General features: G+C 38.2%; 1 protein-coding gene across 3 annotated transcripts in view; it reads right to left on the reverse strand.

The window, feature by feature from the left end:
- Positions 1–25,869, reverse strand: part of GRIA3 (glutamate ionotropic receptor AMPA type subunit 3) — a 391,825-nt gene that overhangs the window by 313,372 nt on the left and 52,584 nt on the right. For all 3 annotated transcript variants that reach the window (XR_006787340.1, XM_045852236.1, XM_045852237.1), the window contains exon 3: positions 1,229–1,468. Coding sequence is in view for 2 of the 3 variants with exons in the window: in XM_045852236.1 (XP_045708192.1) it covers positions 1,229–1,468 (240 nt within the window). In the remaining variant the exon portion in view is untranslated. The remainder of the gene's footprint in view (positions 1–1,228; positions 1,469–25,869) is intronic.

A 25,869-nucleotide genomic window follows, 5' to 3' on the forward strand; every position in this document is an offset into this window, starting at 1 on the left:
AATATTACATTAAAAAGGGACACACCTTTGGTGAGGTGACCAAGGCCAAGAGAGCTTCAATGAGTTGGTAAAGGTCATAGAGCTGCTTAATGGAAGAGTGGACTGTAACTCTGGTTTCTACTTCAGGTTTATGAATTTTAATGATTTTGGAGGCAAATACCATAGGTAAATACAGGCATTACTATTTCTTGACAGGTGTGATGGCACATCAAAATGAGAGTGAATTGTAAAGTGCTCTGGGTTCTGCAAAACAAAATGGCCCTTCAAGTTAAGTTACTTGGAAGGACATCCTTTGTAGGGATGCCTAAGGTAGGCAGGCCTTCCATTTGCTCCTTCCTTCTATGAGTCAGAAAACCATAAGTCCGGGAGATCCCTTCCCAGCCTGTAATCAGGGTTCCAGACAAAGTAACATTGTTGTTTGGAATTTCATGGTGATAGGATCCCCTGGTTTTACTGAGGAATCTCTGAAAGATAACTGAGTTTTAGAAGAGTCTGTTTAGCTGAGTTATATTTACACCTAATTGTATACCATTTAAGATCAGCCCCTTAATTTCTGAGATTGTTTCAATATAATGTGTCCTCAACATAGTATCTCACTATTAAAAAAACATCCATCCCCAAGACCCAGATTAGCACATCTCCACTCATTATTTTCATCAGATCATTGTTGAGGCCTTATAGGTGGAAGATCTAATGTGATCTGATGGAACAAGCCCTGGATGCTGGAGATATTGACACCAGTCCCAGCTCTGTGGTTAAGCTGCTGTGTGAAAAAGCACTTTTTCTCTTTAGGCTGTAGTTTTGTCATCTGTGAAATGGGGTTAATTTTGCTTTCCAACAGGATTACTTCCTCAAAACTTTCCATCTTAGGCCTCTCTCTATTTTTGATTAAGCTGCTTTTACTTTGTGTATTTTAGACCATATGAAATTTTTTTTAGGTGAGGGGCTCTTTTTTTTTGTAACAACAGAGACTCAACCAGGAAGTTATTCCAAACCCCTTTCCAGAGTTGGAGGTGGGAGGACATATATGGCTTGAAAATTAGACTCTAAAATTACCATTGCTTTGATTTTTTGGTCTTAATCTTCAATTCATTTTGAATATTAAATACAATTTTAAATGTATTATATTTTATTTATTGTAAAAGAAGAGAACAAACATGATTTGAAGAATGTTAAACACCACTGCCAATACAAATGCTCAAAAAGGAGAGCAGATGCCTCTTCTTACCTCTTTCTGTGTCGTAGAGGTACACAAACTTCTCCCACTTGTAGTGGCCCAGAAGACTCAGAATAGCGCCCTTCAAGGCTGGGCGCATCTGGATGACAAACTGCACATCTGCATCAGTTGGGAAGCTGGGTGTGACAAAAGATGTGTGCAGGGCCCCACAGAAGGAGGTCAGAGTGTTCATTGACATCTGGTCATAGAATCCAAAGATGGCATACACCCCTCTCGAGAATTGGGAGCAGACTGCAATGAGAAAAATAGAAATTTCAGTAGTCCCATGGTTCCTTGTTGCAATTACAGGGTTGGAAATACAATGTATAGTTATGTTTTGGGTCTAAATGATATGCCTCAAAAGAAAAGTAAGATTTCTGAAATCCTAGAAGCTTTCAAAAGCCCAGCTGTGCAGCAAAAGAGTAAGGAAGGGAATAATTTATTTAATAGAGTTGCATATTCTATATATCTACCATGAGAAGGAAACTAAGAAAATGTGGGGGAAAAGAGGTGAAGGTTGTCTTACCCTTTTTCAGTAAACCTCCCAGCTCATTTGGTGCTACCATACTTCCACCATAGCTGCCTAAGGACCTCATAGTACACCCACACCCCCTTCAAGATACAACTGTCTTGTGTCTTAACCTTTAATGGCATTTTCTGCTGCCAAAAATGACTGATGATTTAGTCAGACAAAGTACTAATGTGTCTGCTAGGAAATGTGTTGATCCTCTTAGGTAACATAATGATTTAATCATAGTTATTTTATTACTAATACCTTTAATGTAGGCTACTAATAAAGAGGATTTCTGATTCTGGGCAGGTCATTGGGATGACTGGCCTTCCAGTGCCCAGTGAATCATGGCAGGTAGGTGGGCCTATTCTTCCCACGTGTAATTGGCAAAGTGCTGTCTTTATCCATTTGCATTTATCTTCTAGATCTATTAGCCCACATATAGAACTTTCATGTCCTCCTCATAATTGTAGTCAGCTTTACTTTATTTCAAAGTGGGCCACACCACCATCTCTTCCCTCTTCTGGCCCAGATGAGCTTAAAAAAAATGTGAACCAATTTCGACATTAGCTCAAGTAGAACATAATTAACAAAGCAAATCAACTACAAAAACACAGTGTGGTGCATTCCCAAGCCAAGTGGAAATGATCTTTAGATTATCTGCACTACTGCTTCCTTCTATTCATGCAAAGTAGACAGAACAGGCAACTGATAATGTGGTGTGATTTAAGGGATTCTGTGTGGAAGCCACTGTTATGCTTCTTCAGGTTTAGAATGTTGAAAAAAGTCAGTGGCTTGAGAGGGGGATTAAATATATTCTTTTTCATCCATTAGCATGTTAAGGTGAATTAATGTCTGACTAGATGCTAGAACAAGTGGTAAGGCAGATGGGTAAATTTTGAGGGGGATGGGTGGATCAGAGAAGAGAATATAAAGGGTCTGAAGTCCTCCCTAAGAGGAAAAACAGTGAAGTCATTGGGCACCAAAAGAAGGAAGGCTCTCAAAGTAGGATGAAGGCAAGTGGAAAACCAATTTAATTCAACTTCTTGACTGTGTTGTGAGAATTAGAGAGTTCTCAGTATTTGTGGTATCATGCTTTCTATTTAAACCTACACTGATTAGGGATGCTTACTTTTATCAGCCGAACTTATTAGTCATTGGCTTGCAGGTAACATTTCAAACATGATTATCAGTTACTGAAGTATCTCCATCAGGGAAGATAATAGCCTCTAACTTGAGATATTCTAGGTGATCCCCAAATGCATTTAATCTTTGTATTAAAAGGATGAAGCCAATTTAAGAATTAATCTGGGGCACCTCATGATAGGGGGTGGTCAAAGGGAGTACTCAGAAACAGAAATTGGCCAGATGTCACTTTGCCTTTGTCTTCACCAGTAGAGACACTAAGGACAGTCCCATTCCCAAATTAATCCTGTAAATGGAGAAGCTCTTTTATTAGTTTTTATTTTTTTTGCTATTATAGTCATTCCAACTTTTTCTCACTTTCCCCTAACCCAGTTCTTTGGTTTATTCCTTCATATCTTTCCTCTCGCCCCCCTTCCCTCCAGCAGCTGTCAGTCTGATTCATGTATCTGTGCTCCATTAGTATTTTGTTCATTAGTTTATTGTGTTCATTAGAATCTACATATAAGTGAGATCATGTGGTATTTGTCTTTCACTGACTGACTTATTTCACTTAGTATGATATTCTCCATGTCCATCCATGCAGTCACAAAATGTAAGAGTTTCTCCTTTTCTACTTCTGTGTAATATTCCATTGTATAAACATACCACAGCTTTTTTATCCACTCATCTACTGATGGGTACTTTGGCTCTTTCCAGATCTTGGCTATTGTAAATAATGCTGCTACAAACATAGGGATGCACATATATTTTTTGTATTGGTATTTTTGGATCTTTAGGATATATCCTCAGAAGTAGAATCACTGGGTCAAAAGGTAGTTCCATGTAAATGGAGAGTTTTGCAGTACCAGGTCAAATCTTGGCCAGTGTACATAATGATCTATATAAAATTCACAATGGTAACAGCCATTGAGTGCTTAGTAGGCACCAGGCACTGTGCTAATAAGTACTATACAAATATTATCTCACTTGATATTTTCAATAGCCTCATGAGGTTTTCTACTGTAGTGCTAATCAATGCTTTTAAAATTACAAAAAATACTCATAAAACCACCATGCAACCCAAGAACTATAACATTACTTATAACTTATTTTAACTCTGTCTTCCTGCTCTATTGTGTCTACCTATTTTGACTTCTCTGTCCCTCTGAGGTAATTATTATCTTGAATTTTGTATGTATCATTACTTTGATCTTTCAAAAATATACACACACACACACACACACAAAGTATATGAAGTTATTTTTGCTTGTTTTAAAATTTTGTAAGAAGGGAATCAAATTGTATAGGTGAAACCCAGACTCCAGGAAGGAGCACTCAGTGAAATCTTTAAGCCTGTATATGATGACAAGTGGAATGAGACAAAGAAAGACCTTATAAAAATGTGTGAGTGAGCAGGTGTGAAGGAACACAGCGAAAATCAAAATTTGAAACTAAGCTTACAGTTTTGGTCATGGCTCAGGCAAGGGATTTAAGAGTATTAAAGATCAGCAGCAGCCCTCAGGGAATACTAGGCTACTGTGGTCCAAAAGGCAGACACATGGCAGTGCACACCAACAAAAAGAGTGTTAAGAGAAAAATCTGTAAATGTTCTATTCCCTTCATATAAAACAAGTGCAGCTGCCCTGCAAATACAATTGTACATAGTTACCCTAGCTCTAATTCAAAATATAAAAGGAACAGTAGAAGTCCCAGTGGTGAAGATAACTGCCACATGAGGACAGAGTTAATAGCCTCTGAGAGAAACTGGGGCATAGGGGGCCCGTGAATGGCCTCTCACAGTGGATCTCTCTGGTTCTGGTCCTATTCCTGGCTGCAGAAAGTAAGATTGAATGGAACAGTGAGCTGACCCAAAGGGCAATGTGTATGTGTTTAGATTTTTTAGAATGAGCTATAAGGAACTTAAATGACTATTTTATTCAGTGATTTTTCAAGCATGGTTTTTAGTGTGAAATACTTTCTCAAAATGAAATTTTATGTGAAAAAGTTCAATATATAGGAGATAAAGTGGATCTCTTCTGATTCATCAGGGTTCTACTGACACCTCCCTATCATAAAGAATCTGTGACACAAAGGAGGAAGTGTCTTGTACAAGGTCATGGCAATGAGTTACAGACCAGTCACTTAGAAATGCTTTATTAGCATCTCTACAGCATCCCTACTCCAGAACTATCTAGGGAAGCATGGGTCAAGATTTGACTGCCAGGAAAGTGACTTACCCTTCTTGCTCTCAACATAGAATAGATGGATACGGCAGGGGTTTCCCATGACTCATCTGCTGGCTGCTCCTCTCACCTTCCCCAGCCCTAAATACTAACAATGAGAGCAGTTGGCAGATTGGTGATTTGGGGAGGACTCATGATTCTTTTCGGCAGTGTCTGTTACCTTAATGTGAATCCTTAATGAACCACATTCATTTCTTTATCTCAGAAGACTAGTCCTTGGTAAAATGATGCTAGAAGTAATTGTCTTGGCAATCTTATTGAGTATTGAAATGAAAAGGGCAACAGTTCATAGTTCTACAAGTCTTAAGCTGCAATACTTTATGCAAGTTACTTAACCTTTCTGAACTTCAGTATAAGATAATAATTATGAAGGCAAGTTCTGAAATTAGACCATATAGGTTGAAATTCTGAATCTATCACTTAAGCAAGTTACTTAATATCTCTGTACTTCTGACCCAGTTTCTTCATCTGTAAAATTGGGATAATAATGCCTGTTTCAGCATTGGTTGTGAAAATTAAAATCAGTTCATTCATGGGAAGCAGCTATAACAATACCTGGCACATAATAGATACTCAATTAACGCTAGCTATTTTTCACGAAACAAATATTTATTGAACATCTACTATGTGCCAGGCACTGTCATAGGTGTTTTGAGATATAGGAGATAAAAAAGATCCTGTCCCCTTGGAACTCATCTACTAGTGAAGGGAAAAGACAATAATAAATGTGATAACTAAAATGTAAAGTATGTCTTAAGTTATAAGTGTTGCTTCTCACTACTGTCATAAGGAGAGCAGTAAATGAAATGGTACATGGAAAATACCTAGCTCAGTGCCTACCATATAACTTGGCAAATAAATAGTTCTCTTTCTGTTTCTTTTCTCTTGCCAGCTCTTTTTAGCATACTTTGTCTTCTCTTAACCCCATCAGATTACCCTCCCCGCAGTAACCACTGTCCTGGACCTCACACTGAGTACCAAAGTAGCACAGCTTTTCTTCTTCTGCAGTGTTCTTTCATATTCTCATTCCTTGGTAGTAATGGGCTAAGAAATAAACCCTGATAATTTGGTTTGAGTATGTGCAGCTGTCCTCTGAATTTTCTGGTCCTTAAGTAATACTAGTAAAATACTGTCCCCACTTGGGGCCTCCATACTTTCCCAGTACAATATATCTTGGTTATCTGTCTCCATCTCTTCCCTCTAGCAAAACACCAAATTCTCTTCCTTGAAGATGTCATTTCTGAGTACATCCTGGATTCCTGGGGACTCTAGCATAGCTCGGCAGCATTCCCTTCAATGGTAAGTGACAAGCAAGGCTGGAGCCAGCTGTCATGCTTTTATTTATAGTCCTAAAGTCTGTAGAGTCAGGTAGGTATTGTTAATATACAGCATGGCAGCTAATTACACCACCCATATTCCAAAAGGCATTGTTATAAAAATGTCAAACAACTCAATTACCCCAAAGATCAGAATAACAATATTTCATATCATTTATAGAACACTTTTCATAGCCTTTTGAATCAGAGAAAAAAGGAAACAGAAGTCTTTTGCTTACTTAATGATAACATTTGAAGTAAGCAGGAAGAAGAAAAATATAGCTGTGAAGGAACAAATAAAGATATACTACAAGAAGGTTCTCCAGGTAATGCCACAGTAGAGTGAATTCCAGGGGATCGAAGAGGCTTAAAGTTGGGAGGGTCCTTAAGAGATCACATAGTCTAATGCTTTCTAAAGCTGTGGCGTTGGTCCATCCATGGTGAAGTTTTCAGTCTGGTGAAATATGCATATGTCTGTATGTGCACATGTGTTGGAGTAAGGCTGATAACTATTCTTTTTTTAAAAGGGTCAATCATTGTATCTATGTAATTTCTATTTTCTAGCATTGTACATAGGGTCCTTTTTGTTCTGAAATGATATTGTTGATTATAAATTACATATATAATATTTACATATATATATATACATATAAATATATATAATTATTAGTTCCAGACCATCATGATAAAGCAAGTTGTGATCTTTTTGCTGGTAGAGGTTCTTGCCTTCAATTAGTAAGAATTCACTACATCTGTAAAGCACAGTAAAGAAAACTACAACAAAATGAGGTACACCTGTTAAATATATACGTCTATACAAGGTCTGTCCACAAAAAGTCCAGCCATTGCTAATGTAATGGGAATGGTTTGTGGGAAATTGAGGTAACTAGAGAGTACCCTGGAATGCAGATGCATGAACAATGACGACTTCACTGTACTAGTCATTGGGGGCAGTAGATGTCATTGAGTGAGCATGTGTACTGTGTGGGCTTTCACATTCAAAATGACTGAGTGAGTGGAGCAACGAATCTGCATCTAATTTTGCATTAAGCTTGAATATTCCTCCATGGCAACTATTCAGATGATTCAAAAGGCCACAGCTCTGGGCAACTGGTAATTGGCAGCTTCATCAGGTGTATCTACTATGTGCCAGGCACTGTTATGTGTCCGCTCACGCGTCACATCTTGTGCAGAACTTTGTGCCGAAACATCAAATCACCTAGGTGACTGAGCCCTGCTATAGCCCAGATTTGGCACCCTGTGACTTCTGGCTTTTCCCAAAACTAAAATCACCTTTGAAAGGGAAGAGATTTCAGACCATTGATGAGATTCAAGAAAATACGATGGGGCAGCTTATGGCAATTGGGAGAACTGTGTGAGGTCCCAACATGCCTACTTTGAAGGGGACTGAGGTGTCATTGTCCTATGTACAATATTTCTTGTATCTTCTTCAGTAAATGTGTCTCTTTTTCACATTACACGGCTGGATACCTTCTGGACATACCTTGTATATCATATATATGCCTCTCCAAATGTGTCCATGTCTTAATCCCCCAAATCTGTGAATTAAGTTATATGGTAAAGGGGAATTAAGGTTGCAGATGGAATTAAGAGTCAGTATCAGGGTAATATACTAGAAGAACTTTACCAGACATTGTTAGCTTTGAAGGTGGAGGAGGCTATGAGCTAAGAAAAGTTATTGGCTCCAGAAGTTAGGAAAGTCAAGAAAATGAATTTTCCATCTATTAGAGCGGGAGAGTCAAACTCATTTTCACCAGGGGCCACATCAGCCTCACAGTTGCCTTCAAAGGGCCGAAGTAATTTTAGGACTGTATAAATGTAACTACTCAACTGTTAAGGAGTCGAAATTACATTCAGGCCTTTGAAGGCAACCATGAGGCTGATGTAACCCCCAGTGAAAATGAGTTTGACACCTCTGTTAATTAGAGCATTTAGACAGCAATGCAGCCTTGCTGGCACTTTGATTTTAGCTCAGTGAGACTCCTACTAGACATTTGACCTACAGAACTGGAAGATAATAAACTTGTGTTATTTTAAGCCACTCAATCTGTGGTAATTTGTTAGAGAATAGTAAATAGAAAGCTAACACAAGTAAAATTTTACAGTTGGTAACTCTAGGTCAACCTCTACTCTACTCAACTTTATTTCCTCCTTACAATCTTACTCATCTGAGAAGTCCAAAAGTTTTGATACGAATGATCTAGTCGCACTCAGTACAGGAACCATCTCTCATGAAGTCATGAGAGATGACTTACCTCTCCTTCAACACTTAAAGTGACAAGGGAGCTCTATACATACAAGCAGCCCTTCCCTTGCAAGGCAGCTCTGATTATTAGGGAACTCTTCCTTAAGTTAAAACTAACTTTATTTATTGGGCCTCTTGAGTGCTCCATGGTACATCAAATTCAATTCCACATGACCTCAACTTAGCTTTACAGGAAGCTTAAAAATACAGTTGATGTATTCAGGAGATATGTAATGGCTATTAGCTATTCAAGTTTGTGCTCTTAGTGTCCGTATCCTGCCTTCTTCCTCTCAGGCTAAAGTTCTGTTAAAATATTCTACTGCTACTAAGTCCCTGCCACCTCCATAAGCTATCATTCTACTGCCTTCCTTACCACTATCCCTAATGATGGCACGATGAGGACCTTGCAGTCCTCTGTATCTACAACTATTTTCTGCTTCCATCACTCTACTGAATCTGCTTTCTCAAGTTTGATGATGACCTGCTTACTGTCAAGTCTAACTCTATTCAGTGAACTTGACTACTGAGAAACATTTGATACTGTTGGCCAAATCCTCCCCGTTTAAACTCTCCTCTCCTGTTTCAAGACCACTAAACCCTGCTGGTTCTAACTCCCTAACTGCACTTTTTCTGTTTTCTCTTTGTCCACTCCTTTGATGAAGATGTACTCACAGATTTTGTCCTTGGATGAGTTCTCTTCTTACTTTTTTTTCCATTAAACAAATATTTATGGAGCTTCTGATATAAGCCAAGCAGGATGAACTTTATGTAGAAACATGTAGCTTCAGACACATTCCTGAGTTACAAATCTACATTTCTAACTGCTCATAAAATAGCTTTACCTAGATACATTTATGGCATCACTCACTTAGCATATTATTTTTTAAAGATTGTATTTATTTATTGTTAGAGAGAGGGGAAGGGAGGGAGTAAGAGAGGAAGAGACACATCAATGTGCGGTTGCCTCTTGTGCGCCCCCTATTGGGGACTAGATCTACAACCCAGGCATGTGCCTTGACTGGGAATTGAACTGGCAACCCTTTGATTTGCAGGCCAGCGCTCAATCCACTGAGCCACACCAGCCAAGTCCACTTAGCATATTATTTCTCCACTCCCACCCTCTATGTGCAGACCTGCTCCTCTTGTTCCTGTTTTTCCTAATCTATCATTGGCACTGATACCTGATTACTTTCTCCTTTCTTTGCCAAATGTCTGATCAAAATCTACCCACTCTTCTTCCGGTCACCTAAGCTAGAGTATTAAAGGCCATCTTTGCCTTCTTGCTCTGCCTCATTCTCCTATATCATTGTTTTGTGATGCTTCATCAATTCTACCTCTACAGCTTATGGGGTATCTTCAGGGTATTCATCTTCAGTTCAGGTTCTCATTCTTTGTCTCAGACTATGAGAATAGTCTCCTAACTGGTCATCAACTTCCAGTCTTTGCCCTAATCTATCATTGGCACTACTACCTGATTACTTTCTCCTTTCTTTGCCAAATGTTTGATCAAAATCTACCCACCCCAATGTCCTTTTGCAAGAATCTGCTCTGTGTATGAGTTGTTAATGGACTAATAAATGAATATTTGCAAATGAGTAAGCTCAGGGTTTCTCAACCTCCACAGGTACTAGTAACATTTTGGGCTGGAAAATTCTTTGTTGTGGGTGACAGTCCTTCACATTGTAAGATGATTAGCAGCATCTGTGGGATCTACCCATTAAATGCCAGTAGCACCACCACCACTCCTCAGTTGTGAAACCAAAAAAGCCTTAAACATTGCCAAATATCCTTTGTGGGGCACCATCACTCACTGTTCCCTTCTCCCTCCTTGCCCCTGATTGGAGAAATAAAGGTTTACCTTATGACTTCCTCTCCACAGAGAACAAGGCCTTGACCTTGTGAAAATGCATATATATCTAGAAGATCCCAAAGGAGAAATAATAGTATAGGAAAGCTAGGAAGGTTGAATATCTTGTACTCTTCAAAGCCCATCATAAAAGCAGATACCTTAAATTGCCCTTAAATTCGCTATTTGTGTTTAACCTGGGGATGTAACAGAAGGAGAATTATAAAAAGTATGAAGGTAGCAGGGAGGGTATGGGGTAGTAGCCAGCTCATACCTTCCCTGGATTCATATAGATCAGCCTCCCCATACCCCTGAATCCACTTTGGTCTTGAGTTCTAGTAACCATAGTGACCACTTACATGCACCAGAGTCAGAATAAGGTGTTAGCCCCATTCTCCAGTTGATAATTCTATGGTTTAATTACCATCTTTGGGTTAATTCCCTTGAACATTTTGTTCAGCTCTCAGGAGCACACTGCCTTCCAACAGTCTAAGTAGTTATTTTTGCAATTGAATGGCATGTATCTAAACGCTGGCAAAGCAAACACTCATTATCAACATTTGATCCTACTTGAATGTAACAGTTTGCAAATGCAGGCATTAACATATGAACACATGTATTTTTGAAAAATCAGTTTGCAACTCTAAGTACAAACCACCCTTCCATAGCAGCATCAGAAATGGCAGTAGAGGGCTGGAGTAAGGGAGTACTTGTTAGGCCTTTTTATATCAAGAAAATAAGTATTGGAGTTCAGGAGTTTTTCAATTTTTTTTTGCTTATCCATTCATTAATATATACATTCAGCAAATAAAATTTTGAGTTCCTACTCTGTGTGACAAACAATGTCTTGGTGCTAGGATACAGCAGTGAACAAAACAGATAGGAACCATGTTTTCATGATGCTTACAGTCTAGTAGAGGCAGCAACAATTAATAAAATAATTATATCAATGTGTGATTATGATATGTGACTGCCATGTCCTCCCTGTGTTTGAGGCACCAAAAGAGGACTAGCTTGGCTGGAGTGTAGCCAGTAAGAAGAAGGGTGTATGATGAGTTTGGTAGGAGGCAGGGGTTCCACCATGGAGGGCCTTGTAGGACACTGGCAAGGAATTTAGATTTTATTCTAAGGACTATGGGAAGAAATCTTAGATGGATTTTGATTATGGGTATTCCGTGCACTGTTTTATATTTTAAAAAGTTGTACTTATACACTAAATCTTTGTGGCTTATTTATTTATTTATTTATTTATTAAAATTTAAAAGTCTTTTTAAAAAATTTTTTAAAGATTTTATTTATTTATTTTTAGAGAGGGAAGGCAGGGAGATAGAGAGAGAGAGAGAAACATCAATGTGTGGTTGCTGGGGGTTATATCCTGCAATGCAGGCATGTACCCTGGCTGGGAATCGAACCTGGGACACTTTGGTTCCCAGCCCGAGCTCAATCCACTGAGCTACACCAGCCAGGGCTTATTTATTTTATAACTGGAGGTTTGTACCTCTTATTGCCCTTCACCTTTTTCACCCATCCAAACCCCCCTCCCCTCTGGCAATCATCAGTTTGTTCTGTGTTTCTATGAGTCTGTTTTTTTATCTGTTCATTTGTTTTATTTTTTAGAATCCACATAAAAGTGAAATCATATAGTATTTGTTTTTCTCTATCAGATTTATTACACTTGGTATAATACCTTCTAGGTCCATCCATGTTGTCACAAATATCAGGATTTCATTCTTTTTATGGCCAAGTAATATTGTACCACATCTTCCCTATCTAATCATATATTGTTGAAACTTAGGTTGCTTCCATATCTTGACAATTGTAAATAATGCTGCAATAAACATAGAGATGCATATATCTTTTTGAATTAGTGCTTTCGTTTCCTCCGATAATACCCAGAAGTGGAATTCCTGAGTAGTATAGTAGTTCTATTTGTATTTTTTGAGGAATCTCCATACTGTTTTTTACAGTGGCTCAACCATTTACAATCTCACCAATAATGCATGAGAATTCCCTTTTCTACACATCATCACCAACACTTGTTATTTATCAACTTTTTTTTGATGATAGCCATTCTGACAGGTGTGAAGTGGTATCTAATTGTGATTTTGATTTCATTTACAGTTATAAATAAAGAATCTATAGAAGTATAATATGGTACAAGGAATATAGTCAATAATATTGTAATAACTTTGCACAGTGACAGGTGGTTCCTAATCTTGTGGTGATCACATCATAAGGTATATAAATGTTGAATCACCACCATGTTATATACCTGAAGCTAATAAAATATTGTACATCAACTATACTTTGATAAAACATTTAAAGAGATATATTAAGTGAAAGAAGCCCAACACATTTTATGTATATACTGTATGTAGTATACATACTGTAAATATTGCATACTGTCCCAATACTGTACTGTACTATGTATTGTAATCTAAGCAAAAATGAACAAACAAAACAAATGAACAAAACTCATAAACACTGACAACATTATGGTGGTCACCAGAGGGAAGGAAAGCAGGGGGGAGGATTGCACATGCTATAATGATTACATTTATATTAAACTGTATATAAATAAAACTAAGAAAATAAATATTTCTCTATATCATGAAGAAAGACATTTACCTTGCTGCTCTATGAATAGTATATTTAAGGTGGCAACAATGCAAGCAGGTAGAACATTTGGGATGCCATTCCTATAATCTATGTGAGAGATGATAGTTTGGATTTGAGTTGTGGCAGTGGAGGTGGAGAGATTTGGAGTTTATTTTTGAGGTCAAATTGCTGGGCATTGGGCTAGTTACTTAAACTCTCCAAATTTCATTTCCATATCTATAACCACTAGAATAATAGACCTACTTCATAGCATTGTTATATGTATTGAACAACACACACAACAATGTATTTTGTGTATTATGACTCATATAAGTGCTCAATTGATAAATGGTATCTGCTATTAATATTAAAAAAATTTTACTTATTGCTTTTGCACTGCAATGGGCTTTTATATGGTTCAGCTCCTAATTTTTTTGTGTGAACTTGAGCCAGTTACCTCACTGGGTTTTAGGTCTGTCTGTCTGTCATTTGTAAGCCAGCAGAACTAATACCTGCCCTGCCCACCTCACAGGGATGCACTGGGTATAAGTGGAAATAATAGCTGAAATACTTATTTGAAAAATTATGAAAGCTACTATATGAGTGTCAGTAAGTACTATTGGGTACAATATAGGTTTTTGACTCCCAGAATTATCCTCATAACAAATAACTCAACAGAATCATCATTCTTCCCAGTCTCTGCCATTCACCCACAGATCTCCATCAGTCATCTAAAGTAGTCAGGGGTCTGTCTCGACTTGCAACTCATTTTACATGGGATTTTCTTAATTGAAAAACTAATTGATCCAGTGAGCCTATCACAGCAGTGAAACAATTTCTAAAGTTGAGCAGAAAAGTTATGAACTCTTGTGATGTCTCTGAATTAGCTCTAAGATTTGTCATGGACAGATAAAAGCTTCAACTTTAATATTCATGCCATATAGCATTTGAAAGCCATTTTCTTAACTTTTTTAGTTTATTTTTTTGTGCTGGCATTATTTTTTTTTTAAAGATTGCATTTATTTAGTTTTAGAGAGAGGGAAAGGGAAGGAGAAAGAAAAGAGACACATCAATGTGTGGTTGCCTCTTGGGCGCCCCCTACTGTGGACCTGGCCCACAACCCAGGCATGTGACCTGACTGGGATTTGAACCAGTGACCCTTTGGTTCGCAAGCCGGCACTCGATCCACTGAGCCACATCGGCTGGGCCTGTTTTCATTTTTTAAATTAATTTTTTGGGGCAACATTTGTTAATAACATCCTATAAGTTTCAAGTATACACTTCTGTAATACATCATAAGTATATTGCATTGTGTCCTCACCACCCAAAGTCTAATCTCCTTCCATTATCATATGTTTGATCCTCTATATGCTCCTCATCCTCCCCCCATTCCTCTTCCCTCTGGTAACCACCAAACTGTTGTCAGTGTCTATGGGTTTTGTTTGTTTTGTTTCTTCATTTTTTGCTTTCTGTTTTATATCCCACTTATGAATGAAATCATATGGTTCTTGTCCTTTCCCATCTGACTTATTTAGCTTACAATGAGATTCTCAAGATCCACCCATGTTATTGCAAATGGTAGTATTTCATTTTTTCTTATTGCTGAGTCATATTCCATTGTATATATGTACCACATATTCTTTATCCAGTCATCTATCAAAGAACACTTAGGTTGTTTCCTTGTGTTGGCTACTGTGAATAATACTTGAAAGCTATTTTTTAAAGAAAAAGTCTTGCAGCCGATGCTGGGAGGTGAGGGTGAGCAGAACCCCTAAACAAAAATTATTCTTAAAAGCTAATTAATGGTTGTTTGTTACCTTATTTTATACATGCTTAAAATACTTCATAATTAAAAACAAAACCATATAGTCAGGAAAACATGCTTTTATTTCCCATTCTACTTGAATTCCTGGCATTAAGTACTTGATATTGAGTGTAATGGCCTAAGTCACCTCCTTCAGCTTCCAAAATAGTGCAAAATCCCCTCTATAGTTTGATTGACAGGTTGGCATTTTATCTCCTCTGAAACACTTCTGATGATGGTGAACCCACTGCTTCCCAAAGTGGTACATTCTACTTTTGGATATCTCTAATTATTAGAAATGTCTTTATGATATGGAATGCAAATCTGCCTCTCTGTAACTTTCACCACCTGTAGTTCCTTATGTCTGAAGCTCATAGAAAATATCTACTCCCTCTTCTAATGGCATGCCTTTAAACATCTGAAGATATATATCTCACATGTCTGTGCCTTCTCTTCCTCAGAATAATCACCCCTAGCACTTCAGACATATGTCGTAGATCCCAGACCTTCACAACTCTGGCCATCTTCCTCTTGACATGTTTCAGTTTGTTAAATGCCACTCTTAGAGTCTGGTGTCTGGGACTGAACATCACACTGCAAGTGAGATTGAACCCATCCAGAAGATAGTGAACTGATGATTCCCACTGCCTATTTTGGACTAGACATCATATACTTATCAGTATTGCTTAAAATGGCATTGGTTTTTTAAACCAATCTACTGTAGAATTCTTTAGCATCTATTCCTACTTTATGGTCTTGAATTTATGTCCTAGTTTTCTTGTTAAGGAACCTCTGCCAAGCCAAGCTTCCCCCAACGTTGGATATATGCTGTTAATTTTTTGGTACCTAAACACTTTTTGTTTTGTACCTTTTACCCTTTGAAAATATCCTCAGGGTTTTGACCTATCCTTTTAAATATTAATTTGATTAACAAGCTTATTAACTATCACTCCTGTTATATGTCATCTATAAATTTGATTAGCCTATTTTGGGTAGGATTATCCAAGTTATTAATCAAGGACAGAATCATTTGGCAGGGTATTTAATGCTTTACTCCTATACTTTCCAGGATGACAACAACTAAGTAATAAGGGCTCTGGCTAAAGTTCTTCACTTTGTTCCAAATGTATACTCGCAGTTTAGGCAACACAAATGATTCTTAATACTGAACTTGCTTCTTCAGACATGTTCACAGATCCAGATTTCAGGGAAAGAAAAAAAAACTGGAATGATTTTCTTCTCTCCTGGTCTCATCATCTCTAACCATACATGGTTAAATATTTACTATTCATCACTGAGTTTTATGGGTAGGAAGGAAAACAGAAGAGGATGCTGGGAGGAGACCTAGGAGTACCTTCTGCTAATGAATACAACACCAGAAGAATTGGGAAACTATTCCTTTCTACCCTCTAACTCAAGCAGCATGTCATTACCTATAGTCAAAAAGCTAATTTATTCTCCTGTGTTGTCAGGAAGCAAATGGTCTACCCATTTTACAAGTAGAATAATTGACTTCTGGTGAGCTCCTGGGATCCATGATTCTCATTGTCTCTGCCTGCTAGCAGACTTAAAAAAAAGAAATTGTAAGCAACCTTATAAAATTTCCACAATGCAATCCTAATGAGAAGCAACTCTTGAAAAGCCATCTTCACCATACCCTGTATTGGTAGTTATACAAAACAGTTCACCTTATTGCTGAATTAAAAATACTACCTCAGCTCCCTCAAATGTGTTCCAAAAGCCTAAAGAGCCAATAAACACCTTTTATTCTAGGGGAAAGGGCAAGTTTTTCTAGCTTAAGTTCAACAGATTAGACTTTGAGAAGTAATTTCTCACCTTTGGTTTGGGAGGATACTCTGGGCTGGTGTAGAACTTTGTGTCAAGGAAGTACAATCAGAGGTGTTTGTCTCATCAAGCATAGGGCTTACATTCAGGCAAAGTTCACTGGTTTTTGCAGGACATTGCAGGGTTAAGCTACTCTTTATTTTAAAGGTACTTTGATTGGGAATGACAGGTATTCTAGCTTGAATGTGAGAACAAAACCCTCTGAAACCAGCCCCTCAAAGTCCCCCATACTTCTTTCTCTTAAAACAGAAGGACATATGCAACAGAAGAATTTCAGGTCTTCAACTAATTTAGAAAAAGACTCAGCTTTTTAACAAGGACACTGATGAAAGATAAGCATTCACTTTAAATGTTTTTTATGTCTAGTGACCCTCTAGGCATGTGTTGTTCGATCTGGTAGCCATTAACCACATGTAGCTGTTTGAATTAAAATTATTTGAAATTAAATAAAATTTAAAATTCTGTTTCTCAGTTACACTATCCACATTTCATGTGCTCCATAGCCACATGTATTGGACAGTGCAACATGGTACATTTTCATTATCACAGACACTGCTGGTATAGTAGGTCCTATTATAGTTGCTTCTTGTGCTTATTCACCTAAATGTTTTAGATTTTAATTTGACCAGCACTTTTAAGTACTCACTCTGTTCTAGACATCATGCTAGCAACTTTCATACTTTGGGGGGGGCGCATTGTTTAATGGTTAATGGAAACTGCCAATGTGTAGGCAGAGTAGTTAGTTGCCTTGTAGTTAGTTGCCTTCTTTTATGGCCCCTAGAAAGCCTTTCTGCCTTCAGTTGTCTTCTCCATTGACTATTGCGAGATTTGAAACACCCACCTCTATAGGCTAGGATGGTGAAATTCCTGTTAAATGACAAATGTGACCTGGAAGGGGAACGTGTGGTCAGTATTATTTATGACTACTTCAGTATGGATTTGTTTGTCAGATTAATTCTAACAGAGCCAGGCACTGAGGGAGTAGGACACAGGTCAGATAAATTACATAAATTTCAAGGGCTGATAGTAGGAGTCAGGAAAGATCTGAGCCTTTCAGTTATCTCCTACAAGAGTGCCTCTACATCTGGGGGCACCACAGTATGGGGGCCTTTTGCTATCTGAAGGCAGTACTGGGTGCTATTAGGGCAGAGACAAAGGGGAGGGAGAGTTGCAGTTGCTAACAGACGCTGTTAACACTGCTGTTTACCAAAAGCGGGTTCCAATTTTCACTGTGTTTTAATCAGATATGAAAGTTCGAACAACCTTTAACTTATATGGGTCAATTCAGGAGATATTTTTTTATTGAATACTTATTGAACAGTACCTAGTACCATGCCAGATGCTGAAAAGAGAGAGTTCTGCTCTTAAGCTCCCTTTCGTAAGATCTACTAGGGCATTCACAGCTGGTCCAGAGACAGCAAGACCTCACCTTTCCTCCCCTCTTTTCCACTTGAGTATTACCTGGAACCCACCTTCACTACTCTTATCCTAGCCCCTGTTTTTTCAACTTTATTTCTGGCTTGTTTCAGGTCAGAGTCTATAATTGATAAGGGAGAAGGGGAATGATAAGGCAAAAATGATCCTCCTTCGTTTCCCTACAGCAGTGTTTTGCAAATTTCAGGGCAAAACTCACCAGTAGCTTATGAAATCAATGTAGTAGTCACGACTAGCCTTTAAAAATAAATAAATAAAATAGAAAAATGCCAAGGTGTATCCATGTAGTAAATAAATATCATTTCATAAGTCTTTTGAATTGATAATCAAATATATCCACGTGTGTTGTGAGTCATTAAATAAAATGTATTTCTTTACCACCTTACACCATTGTAGCTACATTCCCTGTCCCAAGCCTAGCACCAGTTTGGTCTACAACTTTTGTGTCCTCACTGTTTATCTCTTCCTACATAAGTCCTATCTTATTCTTTCTCCTGTTTTCCTAATCCATCCCCCTTTCCTAGATCCTCCTAGCCTCCATCTGAACTCACTCTCCCCCCATGTAGCTGGTGTCCCATTGAATTGCAACCTGGGAATGGGAGCTAGAAGAATCTTTGTTTTATCTCCAATGGGAGTGATTAGGGAACATGTGTTACTGAACTTTCAAGTTGGGACTGTGAATGCATACTCCTATGGAAGTATGAACATGCCATGTTCATGAGGTTAGGTTCAGTGTTATACAGTCCTTCAGTTCTAGCCTGTAGTCTATGTGCTTTAATGGACAGCTCTGGTACCCAGGGCACTTGTATGCTGGTCAGATTACATGTCTTCTTTTAGAACTCAATCCATTCATGTTCTGAAAAAAATACTGGTGCAAATGTCATTCCAATGGATTCCAGCAATACAGAACAGCTGAGTCCTCTTCCATGGACCCTGCAGATGATCCTTCAGTGGTTTGAAAGTAAGATTGTGTCTCCTAAAGTGCTTAACTTGTTCCACAGGGAAGAATATGACTAAAAATAGGTAAAAATAGCTAGAATTAAGTAAACACATATAACTCATAGAATGAAATTTCAACTGTAGACAGAGTTAAGTAGCCCCTTCTAGCACTTTGCTGCTCATTCATGTGTTAAACATGTAACTTTTATGTGCTGTCAATGAATATATCTGACCATGTCAGGGTTGTCCGTTTGCTTCAAGAGGAAGAGAAATTAGGCTTCTAATTCTCTTTGTGTAATGACATGCAAAATTAAAGGCTTCATATTTTTAGATAATAATGGCATGGCCTGAGAGAACCTCATATTTAGCAATTAAAAAAAACACTCCAATAAGTCCTCAGAAGTTGGCCAAGGACATGTGAGTGAGGTAATTGAGCACATACTCTGTGTTATTTTAGGTATTGGGACCCAGGGACTGGGACCTTGGCCCCCTATTTTCTGTCACATATAGTCTAAACCCTTCAGACTAAAACTCACATTAGAAAAACATGATGTACAGAGCTGTACATAGTAGGCGCTCTGTAAATAGTGCATATTTGTTTTCTACCCCATGGTCCTCCATCATTAGGGCTTATGATCTATCCAATATTATCTCCTATAATTCTCCAGTAGGAACTTTCTGCCACAATCTAGTTGGTCTTTCTATGCCTGACATACTTCTTATTCATTCCTACTGCTGAGCATTTGTCCATAAAGTGTCCCCATTCTGAATGCTATTTTCCAAATCTCTACCATTGCATTTCTTGCCCACCTTTCAAAACCTGGCTGAAATTCCTCCTACATGGAGCTTTTTGTTCCCATTTCATCCTTCAAGAGACCTATTCTTTCTCTGAACGCCAGTAACATTTGGGCTAAGCCCCCATTTTGACATTTAATCATACATGACTCAACTAAGCTGTGGTCTGCTTGCCTCATGAGTGTGAATGTGAACTTCTACCTATGTTAAGAAACTTTTAGTGAGACAGGAATCAAATAACACATGTTCTGTTAGATTTGTGTCAGGCTCAGTATATTGTTCAGAGTGTAAGCCCTTAATGAGTTGATAATATAAATTGGTACTGGATAGCAGATTTCTCCAATTCTGTTCTCTATGTCATTGCTGACTCAATCTGTGACCTTTACCATTTCCTGAGCTCTCATTTCTCTCCAGCATACTGACAAAGACAGTTCTATATACCCTAATGAGATGTTCTGTGGATTATCCATAAAGAATTTAAAACATGTAAAAATATGAAGACCTCCAGAAACCCTATTATTATAGGAATAATAATAATTATAGCTGCACTTGGTTAAATGCTCCAGAAATCATACAGAAGATGCCTTCTCTTGGGGAAAAGCAGCCAACTGTACCAGCAATTAGTCAATTATAAGTAGTTAATTTTATTTTGTTTATGATTTTTGTTTCTGTGCATAATTGGGACCTAGTTGCCTCTTTTGCTTTTTAAATGAACCCTGTGATGAAGTTGGTTAAAGATCACTCCTTATGGGGCCTAGGCTCCCCAAAGCAATGCTACAGACCCAGTGACTCTATGATTATGTTTTTCTATTCTTCACACTTGAGGCTCCCACTTTGGCCAATGTTCCTTCCCATGTTGGTTTTCATTTGTTCCTAAGGAGTCTCAGCTCCAAGTGGTGTGGGTGGTACTGAACAAACGTGTTGGCCAGGCAGTAATGTCATTTGAGGGCACACCAAGTGCAAAGCCCCTTGACAGGTGCTTCAGAGAAATACAGAGGAAACAAGACATACGAGGTCTGTCCAGAAAAAATCCAACCATTGGTAATATAATGATAATGGTTTTTATGACATCAACTTAACCTGGCAGCCAGGAAGAGTGGACTGGAATGCACATGCATGAACAATGATGACTTCACTAGTGAGTAGGGGCAGTAGACACTTGAGTGAACATATGTACTGTGTGGCCGTCACATTCAAAATGACTGAGTGAGTAGAGCAATGAATCTGCATCAGATTTTGCATTAAGCTTGAACATTCCTCCACAGAAACTATTGGGATAATTTAGAAGGCCGCAGCTATGAGCAACTGGTGATTGGCAGCTTCATCATGACAATGTGCCTGTTCATGCATCATGTCTCGTGCAGTTTTTTTGTGAAACGTCAAATCACCCAAGTGACTCAGTCCCCCTACAGTCCAGATTTGATGCCCTGCAACTTCTGGCTTTTTCCAAAACAAAATCACCTTTGAAAGGGAAGAGATTTCAGACCATCAATGAGATTCAGGAAAATACAATGGAGTGGCTGATAGCAATTGGGAGAACTATGTGAGGTCCCAAGGTGTCTACTTTGAAGAAGACTGAGGCATCATTGCTCTGTGCAAAATGTTTCTTGTGTCTTGAATCTTCTTTAATATATTTTTTTTTTATTTTTCATATTACATTGTTGGATATCTTCTGGACAAACCTCTTATTCCCTTTAACTATGAAAGGGTCTTTTGGTCTGTAAAAGGCTTGAAAAAAACTAGGAGAGGCCCTTAGGAAAATGGAAAAATCTTTTTCTCTGGAAAGCAGATGCACTTAGTTTGTTCAGGAAGGCTACCTGTATTCCTGGTTGAAGGCACAGAGATGACCTGTAAATAGTTCCATCTTCAGTAGGAACCTTCAACTGTAAGACATTTTAAAGGAAGTATTCTTTGGGACTCATTCTGTGTCCCTATCTTTTTCCTTATTTATCTGACCACCTGAATGGTTCTATACAGTGAATTTCTGTAAAGTGTTCTGAGATTTCTAAGTCAAAATTATTTGTGCATACTTAATAATTTCTGTGAGTAGAGCATGTGAATACATTTGATGCAAAAAAGTAATTGAATGATAACACAAATTTTCTTCTTTTTCATTTATCCAGCTAATACAGAAAAGTATTATCAATGTGCTGTTACTCATTAAACAAATATTTATGTGTCTGGCCATCAAAATTAGAAATCAGGAGGAAGATAGCCTTTTAAAAAATTTACTGTGCTTCATGTGTTCACCAGTTAGCAGGCATTGACTCTCTCTGCAGGTTGCACTGTTGTATGATTATGTATTGTGAGGTTTTTGTTGTGCTCTTTCTCTGAAGATCTCAGCATGAGCAGCTATGGAAGGATTATAGGGACTATACTTTAAAAACACTTTGAATGATACAAAACACTCCTTTTCATGAGTACTGCTTTTGCTTTCAAAGTTTTGTGAATTCATCTTTAGTGGAGAATCACCTACTTTCTGGCCCTGCCCTGCCCCGCCCTATCCCTTTCTTTCAGTCTACCCCAAAGCCAAGCTACCTATGCTTTTGAGGAACTGTGGAGCCAGTTGGTGACCCCCAACTTTCAGGAGCAGAAGTGACTACTCTGGGATCTGCTACACAATGAGGATGTATTATATGGAACTGCATTTTTTTCCTACATTGTTTTTTTCATACTGTTCAGGATTTTTGATTTTTCTATGTTGGCTTTTCCCCTCTTTTTTTTGTTTTTGTTTTTATTGCTTCAGAATTCTGATTATGTATTCAGCACACACCACAGGGTGCCAATTTAATATTATTGGCCCATTTAAGGAGCAAATAAATCTTTGTTTTTATAAGGAGAAGATAAAGGACCAATTATCCAGCCCTTAATACGTATTTACTATTTGAGCTTACAATCCAGTTATGCATCTTTAGAAAAGATTTTGCCATTTGCACCCTCTTACCATATTTTCTTGTATATTGTTGCTGTGACATAACACACTTTCCAGTGAATACCTCACCTATTACTGAACAAAGTTATTTTATTAGCTGCCATTGCTTTATTTATGCTCTGAGGTCTTATTATGAGTGGACCAAGTGCTGAGAGAAATACTCCACCCCCCTGAATTGAAGGGTTTCCTGATCTCAATATGTTGCCACAATGTATATAGTGATCACATACATGTTGTTGTTGGAATGTCACCCAGTCAGTTTCAGGGATGACACTGCTTGCTGCCTGCTTGGAATGTAATTTCTTTTAAGAAGCTTGCCCTTAAGTGGCCTATCCCAGAGATAGTTATTGCCTCTACATATCATTTTGCTGCTCTAGAAATAATAATACAATCAGTATTCCAGAGTCAGAAATATTAGTGGATCAGTTTCTAGAAGAGAAAGTACAGGCATACCTCATTTTATTGCACTTTGCTTCATTATGCTTCACAGATGTTGTCTTTTTGACAAGTTGAAGGCAAGAACCTCCATCAATAGAAAGATTATGATTTGCTTTGTTGCAATACTCACTTTATCATGATGGTATGGAACCAAACCTGCAATATCTCTGAGGTATGCCTGTAGAAATCCTTTTGGGTAGAGGTCTTGGTGAGGAGCATGAGGACCAGGAAGGTGACATGGGGATGACTCTCTTGCTGTTTGTGAAAGTGATGGACTTAGAGACAATGAGGGAAGTTGGAAACTGGAATCCCTACCCTGCTGAGGCCAAAGTCACAGGAGTTCTGGGGTACCTCCGTGTTAGTCATGAAGACTTGCAAGCTAGAAGACACCTGGGAGATAAACAAGAAACTGAGGCTCAGAGAAGGCAAATGACTTTTCACATGTTTCCCATTTCACAGATAAAAAAAAAGTTTGCAGCTCAGAGAAGTAACATAACTTGACCAACATCACACAGTAGCAAATGTCAGAACTAGAATGTGAATCTGGAATTATCTGAAATGTGCTAATGGTGGCCAAGAAGGTCCTGTGGCATTTGGAAGGCTATTCAGTTAGGGGTGTCCTTAAGCTTAAGTATTATGTCAGGAAGATTAAAAAACTTGGGAGACCGTAGAATGGCAGTGAAAATGAACAGTTAAGAGCACACTGTTCTTTCCTGGTAAGAGATTATAAGGACTTAAATGAAAAGATAGAGGCATTAGAGGAAGCATGTTTAGTAGGTAAATACAATCTTGAAGAAGACTGCTTTGGATGGACTCAACTCCACCAAAAATTTGCTGAGCACCTACTCTGTGTCCATCACTATTTCTGATGCTGGGGCCATTGCAGTGAGCAAGGCACAAACAAATCCCTGCCTTCATGGGGGTAAGATTTATTATCTGTGTGACCTTGGCCAAATTGTTCAGCTTCTCAGAGGCTTAGCTCGCTTGGCTACAAAAATGGTAAGAATGGAGACCAGGTCAAAGAGCCACTGTGAGGATTAAATGATGTACTGCATATGAAACATACTTGTATAGTGCCTGGAACAGTAGCTTTTATTATTATCATGCTTCATGTGACTGATCACAATTTTATATTAGCAGTTAATTTTAATTTGAGGTGAAATTAGGTTGTGTGGGTGACTGGAATGTAGGCACATTCAAGGTGATTGCCCTTTCACATATAGGATACAGGACTGTAAGTCCCTTGTGAGGTTAGCACCTGCTCCATAGTTTTAGTTGCTTGCCCTTGTGGACAGGGCACTTTTAATGAGAACTTGAAGGGGTTAAGGCCTCATCTTAATCTGCTAACATACTGCTATGCATATCATTTTCTATATACATTTGTGAAAATGCCACCATTTCTTATTTGTACTTCAAACTATGGACTTGTTTTCAATGAGCATCCCTTAAACTCTGCTCTTTCAATATAGGTGTGTTGTATCATTTTTAGGTGCCTTGCAAAAGAATGAGGATGTAACATTTTCAGAAGCTTGAAACACTGATTATCTGCCTTGGTGTATGGCATTGATAAGTAAAAATAGCTGTTTAATCAGAGAAGTGATTTTACAATTATTTAAATAGGTCCAGGTGGCTACAATAGCTTTTTCTCCAGTATGCCCACATATCTGAAAAAATAAAAATATACTGGAGATCATGTTGCTTTCTAAAAAGGGAAGGATGTCTGGGCTCTGATATGGGGCAGCATGAGGGAGATAGAATAGTTTTACGCTGACTGCACTTTCCCACATGCTATCTAAAATGTTCTTTCCCCTTGAATCTCCAGACCAAACCACATACACAATTTTTTACCTAATGAGTGAACTCGACTTCATCTTATGTTTCTTAGCCTAAACCATGGCTTCCTCAGGGAGACTTCTCTTACACCCTCAACAAGACTAGAGGGCTCTCATAGAATCCTATACTTATCCTTAACAGCATGGAATATATTTATAAATAACAACTCAGTTGTTCAATGTCTGCCTTCCCCAGCTTTAGGAATAGAAAGTATTTGTATAGTCCCTACCCCTGCCCAAACTTAGCACATGCCTGACTCATAGTAGGTGCTTCAGAAACTTCATTGGCTGACTAGATGAATGAATAAGTAGCATTCAAGAGCTATGCATTTTGGTACCAACCTTGCCATTTTCTGGATATGTGACTGCAGTTATGTCATTTGAACTCTTTGAGCCTTAATCTAGTAACTTGAAAAATGAAGATTCAATGACCTTTAAGGTTTTTTCTGGCTTGAATAGTTTACCATTCAATTAAAGACAGAATTTTGATTCCTACCAGTGGGGGAAAATATTTCAGTTAAACTACCTAGGATTTGGTGCCTCTTATCTTCAGAGATCTCCAGTGCGCTATAGTGCTTTGAGTTGTCATGATAAAAACAGGTTTAATTACTAGCCTCCTCTTCAAAGGCCTTGTAGCAGGGACAATATTGGTTTGCTTGGGAAAATACTAGCAATATGCCCACTTCAGACCTAACTTATCTGATCACTTGCTCTTTGTTTAACTTTTAC

Source organism: Phyllostomus hastatus, unplaced genomic scaffold (assembly GCF_019186645.2).
Source record: "Phyllostomus hastatus isolate PE091 unplaced genomic scaffold, TTU_PhHast_1.1 phas_contig_90, whole genome shotgun sequence".
Classification (NCBI taxonomy): Eukaryota; Metazoa; Chordata; class Mammalia; order Chiroptera; family Phyllostomidae; genus Phyllostomus; species Phyllostomus hastatus.